The following is an 8,627-nucleotide window of genomic DNA, read 5'->3' as shown; positions in this document are numbered from 1 at the left end:
TACACGGTTCCCTGTCCTCAGGCTTACAATCTAAAAAGATAAGACACAAAAGGAGAAGGGAATGGTGGTGAAGGGGATCAGGTCCAGCAGTTCTTCTCTCCCTCTGAGGCCAGAACCAAGGCAGATGGACTGGAGGGAGGGCTCAGTTTCTTAATATAGCCCAGGCCCGATGGAGCTGGGCCTGCATCTCTCCCTCCTTGGCTGGATGGTGCCAGATGGACTGTAGGGAGAGTTCTACTTCTTAGAAGGCACTTGGAAGGCAGAGAGGTCCGGGTGGCAGTAGAACCAGCAGCTTCTTCTTCCCCCTGGCCCCTGATAGTCACTGTGGTCATCCCATTCTCTCTGCTGGGTGATACACTAGGTGGTAACTGATGCAGCAGATTGTAAGCATTCCAGCTCTTCTCACAAGGTCTAGCATGCTAACACAGGCAACAATATCTACCCAGGTTACCCATGGGCAGTGTGGCATAGTGGTTTGAGTGTTGGACTATAGGAGACTACGGTTCGAGTCCCACCTCAGCCATGAAATTTACTGGGTGACCTCTGGCAAGTCACAGCCTCAGAGGAAGGCAATGGCAAATCACCTCCAAACAAATCTTGATAGGTTTGCTTTAGGTTCAGGGTCACCATAAATTGGAAATGACTTAAAATATACACACTACCCCTGGCCAGAAATCTATTTCCCTATAGTTAGCCAAATGGGGAACCCCTCAACTGGAATGCATCCCCCAGGGCAAAGCCGATGGAAGGTTTACTTCCAGAGATTATGTAACACAGATGTAAATAATGAAAATCAAAATCTGCAAATGTGACCTATCCCCTTCCTTAATGGGAACTGTGCAAACAGGCCATCAACATGGGAAAATGAACTTGTGTTTTCAGCTCCCATATCTGTTCCTAGCCTCAAACCATTAACCAAATGCAAAAAAGCCTCAAACAAAATAATCGCTGCAATAGATCCCTTCATACACTGGGAAGTTGTGACCATTTGACCACAATGCCAACAGACTTCCACACCTATTTGCTTGCCAATTCTACAGGTGAAAAAAACACCATATTTATTTTGACATCGCTTGCTCCACTCTGGTTGCTGCCCCACGTTCTCACCCCACAGAGCCAGTGTGAATGTATGTTGAATACAAGCAGTATTGTTGCTGCCATTTCCCTTTTATTGCCCTCATACCTTTTCTGCGCAGCACCTCTGTCTAGTAGATCATCCCAGGCAGTCTTCTAGCCAAAACCTGAGACCTAGGCAGCCCCTGCTCATGTCAGTAAATGTAATAAGTACCAGCCACTGTTGCTCATCTGAGAAGACAGGATAAGGGACATTTAATCAAGCCTACTTGCTTCTGAAAAACAGCATGGTGTAGTGGTTTTGAGTGTTAGACTAGCACACTGGGAGATGGGTTCAAATCCACACTAGCCATGGAAACCCACTAAGTGATCTTGAACAAGTCATATACTCTCAGCCTCAGAAACTAACAAAGGCAAAATCCCTCTCAACAAACTTTGCCAAGAAAACTGTGACAGACATGACGTCAGGTTGCCAGAAGTCTAAAAGGACTTGAAAGCACATAACTTGCTTTAATTGAGAAAGTGAATGTAGAACAAAGTGAAGGGTAAATCCTGGCACCGTAACTGGGAGCAAGAGGCAGCTAAGTAAATACATGCCTGAAGAATCTTTGCAGCAAGAATTCAATTAACCCTTGGAAACGGTAGTAAACTGGTCCTCTACTAGCTGAGCTGGAGATCTGAACACCGTCCTTTATTTTTGCCCAGAATCAAATTTGTGAAAACTGGAGAATTTTCATCATTCTCCCCACCCCCAAGATGACCCATGAAAATAGGAGACTCAGAGCCAGACCTTGAGATCTGACAACCCTACTATCAAGGACTAACCAACCCTGAGTAAGTGATTATTCTAGGCTAGGTGAGAAAAAGCATATTGCAATAAAAGAAGGGAGAGAAAACAGAAAAAGGGGAACACACTCAGATTCTGTGAAATACCATATCTGCGGGAGGGAGGAGTGTGTATACAAGACTGGGAATGGGGAAAAATAGAGGTAGAAAACTGGCCTGTTAGACTAATTGCCACAGTACAGATGGTATACTAGTGGTTTGGTTGTAAATGCTCATTTAGTTGCAGGTGTTTAAACTTCTGCCATCTGCAGAGGTTCAAGCAGATGGCAAAAACTGGCAAAGCTTGAACTTCTGTAAAATACAAATGTTTTGCCATTCTATGAACTGGTTTGTATAACTATACTGTATATTAATTTCCTCCCTTATTGTTCTATCCACCTAGCATACAGAAGTAGGAGCAATTAATAAAATTCATAATTGAATATGGATTAGATTTTTTTTTTTACAAAATTAAACATGGCCAGATGGACATTATTAAGGGCACACTAGAAGCTGGGGGTTCAGAACGAGTGCTACCTTCTTTGAGACCACTGTATGAATTTTTATGTAGAAGTGAGCTCCTTGGCTCTCTGATATTAGATGTCATGTGATACCACTATTATTATGTTGCATAAATTCCCCCCCCTTTTGCTTTACACCAAACAACATCAAGCTGTTTCCACCAATGCTCAATTTTTACTATAAGTGATTTTTAAATTAACACCACTGTTTTACTTAAATAGTATCCCAGACTGAATCCTAAGCCCCTCTCCCTTTTTTCTCTCCAAAAATTGAGACCAGCTGATCTCAGGGTCAAGAAAGTGCTTGTGCAAGTTTACACTTTTTTCTGACAAAACAACAGGGATGGGCAACTTCAGCAGGTCCAGAGGCCAATCCTCTCCCCCTCCCCTCTTTTTAAAATAGTCTGGCTTTTAGTGTAGGTGGTGCCTGACGGGGTCAATGGGATGCATGTGGCCTGTAGGCCAAATGTGGCAAACTATTGTAATAGTGCTCACAATAAGTCACAGGACAGTGAGATAACCATGTTTCTATGAAAGTGTACACAAACCATTTATACATGCATAGTTATTCATATACAGACAATGGATGCGCTTGAGTGTTTTGTGAATGAAACAATTCTGTACAATTAAACTGAATGTCCAAGGTACACATCTACTGCCATATTCAAATATAACCAAAGCCAAAGTTGTGTGAAGTCTGTTTCAAACTCTCATGTTTATCACAATCAAGATGTGACTGCACAAATTCAACAGATTAATTGTTTGACTTCTTTCTTTTACATCTAGGTGTCTGGCCATGTCGCTTTGCATGAGAGCCTTGCTTCTCTGCTACAGCCTTCTGCTGGTTTAATCCTTCTAGTTTCTCCATAAGTAGCTCTATACGCATGTGCACTACTACAAGACTTTCTTTCAACTGTGAAAAAAAGTTTAAACAATGAAGGTTAAGTAAAATGAGTAATACATAATATTAAGCAATTACACTAAACAATTCCTAATAAGACAATTATTCTATTAGGAATTGTGTGGAACTTAAAAAAAAATAATTTGTACTTGGCAAATAGACATATTAACAACAATGCAGAACTTGTGTTTCTAAAAAGAAAAAAGAAAAAGAGCATATAGCAATAGACAAACATTGTTGCTTGGAAAAAATTTACAGTTCAGGTACATGCTCCCTTTAAAATTTAATCTAAGTCAACAGTGGAATCATACACCTCTCCAGAGGCTGTTGAACAACAACTCCTCACAGCCCTAGTCAACATGGCTAATAATAAGGAATGTTAGGAATTGCATTTTAACATCCGGTGAATGGCAGTATTCCCATACCTGCTCTAAATTCCATGCAGATTGGGGATGATGATGAGTCAACTTGTAAATTAGATTGGGGAACTGGAAAAGTTTACATCTGCTCTGCTTCACATATTTAAAATGCTGTTTTTACCAGAGAACCCCCAACATAGCTTGTCTTCTACTTAGAAAAAAAGAAAAGAAAGAAAACAACTACACTGCAGAAATTATCCACTGCTTTAACTGCTATGGCTCAATGTTATGGAATTCTGGGAATTGTAGTTTTGTAAGACATTTAGCCTTCTCTGTCAGAGAGCTCTGGTGTCACAACAAACGACAATACCCAGAATTCTGCCGCACTCAGCCATGGCAGTTAAAGTGGTGTCAAACTGGATTAATTCTGCTGTGTGGATTCAGCCCATCAGCTTCACTGAGGCTTCTCAGGAGTCATTTAAACTATTTTTGTATAAAAAGTCTTGCTTACTGCAGAGCAGCCTATGAGAAAGCAAGTTTCAAAGTGCTAATTACAGGATTACAGGGCACTTACTATTTTCAGTACTATGCATATTTTTGAAGGGTTTTAGTGTTACTGTTACTGTATTTGTTCCATTCCTGTGTCAAAGCAAAATGAGTCCTAATATGCAGATTTATTTTAAAAACAAATACACATGCACACACACAGAAGACAATTCACCTTCTGTACATGATCCTTTAGGCTGATTTGAGGACAGATCACCTTTGAAGCTTCAACTGTGGTTTTGGTTTTTAAAATGTAACTGAAAGGAGAAAATATTTTTTCATAATAAAATAACAATAAAAACAACAACAATTTAGTATTAATTTATACTGTGGGTTATCTAATTAATCCCTCCTGCCAATGAACAGCTTCTGTTAAAAATTATTTGGGGGTGAATTTTCCCTCCTCTGCTGCTCTCGCTAGCTCTATAAATCTGCTATGGAGGCTTGGGAGAACCTCCACCAGACATCTGGAAACATACTGGAGGCTGTAAGTATTTTAACTCTCATAAACAAAAGAACCATCCCCTTCTCAGAGTAGAATGCTGAAAGGTGAGAGCTCCATCCCAGGAACACTTAGAAGCAGCACAGATCCCCCTCTGCGCTCTCTGCTGTGGCACCACTTCTGACCTTTGTGAATGTCTGGGAGGAATAGGACTTTGAAGGATTTTAATAAGTAATTTGGGTATGTTTGTCATCTGGGTTTCTGGGTTAAAATCAGAGAAAGTTATCACATTAAAGTTAAAAGCTATAATGACTGCTAACACAGTCACCATTTTCTTTGCTTTGCCTTTTCATCCTTTTTGACATGTGTGCATTTCCTTAGCCCTGCTTGTGCCCGGTCACCTCTCCAACATACTGCACAGCCTCAATTTACTATAGTTCTCCCCACATTCATCTAGCTTTTAGGTTGAGCACAAACAGCTAAGCCTTTCAGAATTTTGTAAGTTCTTTAGGATCATCTCCCTTTGCTTTGCCCTTCATGTCCTGTGTTACATGAGGATCCTAAGTTTTACCCTCAGCTATATACAGGTCATATTAAAATCTGTAAGTTTTGGCCTTAATCTGTCTTTTTCTTATCCAAGAGGTCAACTTACAGGAAAATATATACAGTAATAAATTCCTATTGGAAACCTGGTGACAAATCAGACCTTAGAAGCATCATTGTATTTACTGGTACAGATTTTTTTTGTTTGTTTTTATCAGAAAGGATCCCTACTCATCAAATATGTTGGTGTAACAACCAAAACTGCTCACATAAACTGGCTGCCATCACCCAGAATGAATTTTTAAGAAGTTTCTCGTAGGCCTGTTCAGTGTTGTTGTTGGCCTTCAAGTTGTTTCAGATTTATGGGACCCTTATCATGAGGTTTGCTGGGGCTCGTTGCCCCAAGCCAGCCAGTGGGTTTCCATGGCCAAACAGGAAACTGAACGTGGTCTCCAGAGTCATAGTCCAATACTCAAACCGGTATACCATGCTAGTTCTTTCACATTGCTTTATTATTTTTTTAAAGACTTATTCATATTGTCCATCAGTGACACCTTTATTGGCAAACCAAAATGCACAATATACTTGTTGCAAGCTTTCGAAGCTCTATGGGCTTCTTCATTAGGCAAGATGTTACAAACCATACAGGAGAAAAAAAAACACAACTGGAGATGTTAGTCAGATGCTTGTATGTTGTTTCAGTCCTTAGTAAAAATGTTACAATAGGGAGGATATCTTTTGCAGGCAGGCTCCTCTTCCTTTTTTGTTTGTTTGTTTGTAAAAAAGAGGCCTGTGGCCTCACTGGAATGGAGACATATTGGATTGAAAAGAGGGGTCTCTGTTGAGATGGAAAGCTTGCAACAAGTATATTGTGCATTTTGGTTGGCTAATAAAGGTATCACGGATGGATTTTTATTTGTGTTTGTTAAATGGCCAACACAGCTACCCCTGCATATATTCATACTGTGTTGACCATCATCCCACCACTCTTTAATTATGGGTGGCTTCAGTATGTTCTGAGACCCATTCTTCTTAAAAGCAACTTTTCAATTTCTAAATCACTCTGTATGCATGCAAAGGATACTAACCATATGATGTTGTCCTTGAAAAGGCAGAAGAAGCCTCTTAGATGAGCCAAAGATTGTGAACAATACAGTCTGAAGCCTACACACCTTTTACAGGACCGACAGTGCAACAAGTTATAAGTGCTAGAAGAAAAAGGCGGTTTGGAGTCAGTTCAAAGTTGCAAATTGTCTTCCATAACCTATGGAACTTTATACTGTATTTCATGGGCTTCAAAAGACCATAGAAACAATCTTTGAAACTATCCTATGAATGGCTGAAGAAAGTCTGTAATCAGAAAACCCAAATCCAGAAAATAGTCATACTTTTTTAAAAAAGATTTGCATGAAAACTATATAAGGCCATGTTTTGTTTGGTCTTGGGTTTTGATCATTAGCAGGTAGTCCATTATGAATTTCTCAATGTATAATCCTAAAGATAGTGTACCCAAAGCAATTATTTTATATAGTTTTATATAAGTATTTTCTATAAATGATTAATAGGCATAGATCAGTGTCCTCCATGAATTCATCCAATTGCCCTTTAAAGCACAGCAGACGCTAGCAGACCCTGCTCCAAATTTAATGGCTAGTCAGGAACACTTTGGCTTTATCTTCAGGGCAGAGACACATCAACCAGGGCTGTCTATACGCTCCAGTATAATCCTCAAGATTATATTTAACAACGACAAAAATACTTCAAAGATATTTAGCTTGAACTGTACATTCCACCAGATTGATCGTTCTCTTAAAGGATGTTTATTTGAAAAGACATAGGAAGAGACATTCATTGGCTTTTAAGGAATGATACAAAAAGGAGGTCCAGCAGCTAAAGGTTTTCATTCCATCTCTGGCCTCTAAAGTAAGGGCTGCTTCAGTCAGAATGAATGAAAGGCAAGAAATAGCACCCACCATCCAGTCAGGTCTCCTTCGACGCAGACCATCAAGTCCTTTTCTACAACAACGTCGTTTGTGACTTCTGAAAAGAGAAGGGCGCCTTTCAAAAACCAAACTCTAACAAGTTTCATGACTCATGCAAATAAGTATATCTTTCCCCTCTCTTGACGTTTGCAGGAAAGAGACCAAAACCACTGCAGTGGGAGCCTTAATATACTATACTCTTCTAGAGCACTTCATTTGGTGACACTGGAAAAGCGGTATACAAATAAAGATTATTATTATTATTATTATCATTTAACCTTGCTCCAAATTAAAATGCCACTTCCAGATTCCACATCATCATCATCATCATCATCATCATCATCATCATCATCGTGATAATTGTAGTTGAATGACTTTCCCTTGATCTGGCTTTTGATTTACTGCAACAGCTTCCTTCATTTGAAGAGAAGCAGTGCCTTCTCATTAGGATAAATAACGGCATGGAGCCGTGGTAGTTAAAGCGGGATAACTGCACATAATGTGTGGCAGAAAAGAAAGTCTAGGCCGGCAAACTACAAATCCCAGGATCCCAAGGCAGTTTGGAGCCGTGGCAGTTGTTCCGGTGGCGGTCAACCTTTGGTCCTCCAGATGTTTAGGACTTCAATTCCCAGGAATCCCAGTCATGGCTCAGGAATTCTGGGAGTTGTAGTCTCAAAAACGACATCCTATAGGACCAAAGGTTTTAACTGTATCCAAGCGCCTTCATTCCTGACTCACTGAAGCAGACGAGGAGGCGGAGCTTCTCCTCCTGGGCGCAGAGGTGGAGAGAGTCCCCCAGGACGGCGCGGCAGTGGCGGCACTGGTAGACCGCGCAGTCCTCCGCGCGGAGGCCCCGGGCGCCAGGGACCCTCTGCGGGGGACCCTCCTCCTCCACTCTCCTGTCCGGCTGCGCTCGGAGGCAGCGGCCTTCCCTGGGCCCCTTCCGCTCCACCAAGATGGCGCCCCCCTCTTGCGGCTCCTGGAAGAGCAGCTGCAGCTGCCGCCGCACCGCCATCTCGTTTTCCGCCAAACGTTCAAACCTCATCGCCCGCCCCCAAGTGTGTGACGTCGCTTTTTCCTCCCTCATTGGCTGGAACAGGGACGCTTCAACTGACACGCCCCTCCCACTCCCACTCCCCCCCTTGGGATAGAATCTAGAAAGGTGATTGGGTAAAATGAAATGTGGGCGGACGCATTACCCAATCACCTTCCCAGATTCTATACCAAGGGGGGGGTGTGGGAGTGGGAGGGGCGAAGGAACAAACGTTGCTTTTTTGTCCGTTGAAGTCCGAAACTCCCTCGCGCCTTGGAATCCTATTGGCCAACGGTCTCCTCTCTCTCTCTCTCTCTCTGTCTCTCTCTCTCACAAGCTCCGCCCCCTCATCCTCCTCACTCATTGGCTACAACCGTCCCGCCCACATTTCATTTTAGCCA

At 41.8% G+C, this 8,627-nt stretch overlaps 1 protein-coding gene across 1 annotated transcript; it reads right to left on the bottom strand.

The window, feature by feature from the left end:
• Nucleotides 1-2,945: 2,945 nt before the first annotated feature.
• Nucleotides 2,946-8,385, bottom strand: OIP5 (Opa interacting protein 5). Its single transcript, XM_042457233.1, has 5 exons — nt 7,932-8,385; nt 7,185-7,251; nt 6,300-6,419; nt 4,402-4,483; nt 2,946-3,333 (listed from the first exon to the last, which is right to left on the bottom strand). The coding sequence occupies exons 1-5, from the start codon at nt 8,278-8,280 to the stop codon at nt 3,175-3,177; spliced, it is 777 nt and encodes a 258-aa protein (XP_042313167.1). The 5' UTR covers nt 8,281-8,385; the 3' UTR covers nt 2,946-3,174.
• Between the last annotated feature and the right edge of the window lie 242 nt (nt 8,386-8,627).

This window comes from Sceloporus undulatus, chromosome 1 (assembly GCF_019175285.1).
Source record: "Sceloporus undulatus isolate JIND9_A2432 ecotype Alabama chromosome 1, SceUnd_v1.1, whole genome shotgun sequence".
Lineage (NCBI taxonomy): Eukaryota > Metazoa > Chordata > Lepidosauria > Squamata > Phrynosomatidae > Sceloporus > Sceloporus undulatus.
Note: the sequence above shows the minus strand (reverse complement) of the source record. Positions and strands in the feature narration are given on the sequence as shown.

Coding starts and splice junctions, on each gene's coding strand:
- OIP5 (XM_042457233.1), bottom strand. CDS start 8,280: ATGAGGGAGGAAAAAGCGACGTCACACACTTGGGGGCGGGCGATGAGG. Junction 7,252..7,931: donor CCGCCTCCTCGTCTGCTTCA/GTGAGTCAGGAA, acceptor TTCTCTTTTCAG/AAGTCACAAACGACGTTGTT. Junction 4,484..6,299: donor TTCAAGGACAACATCATATG/GTTAGTATCCTT, acceptor TTCTCCTTTCAG/TTACATTTTAAAAACCAAAA.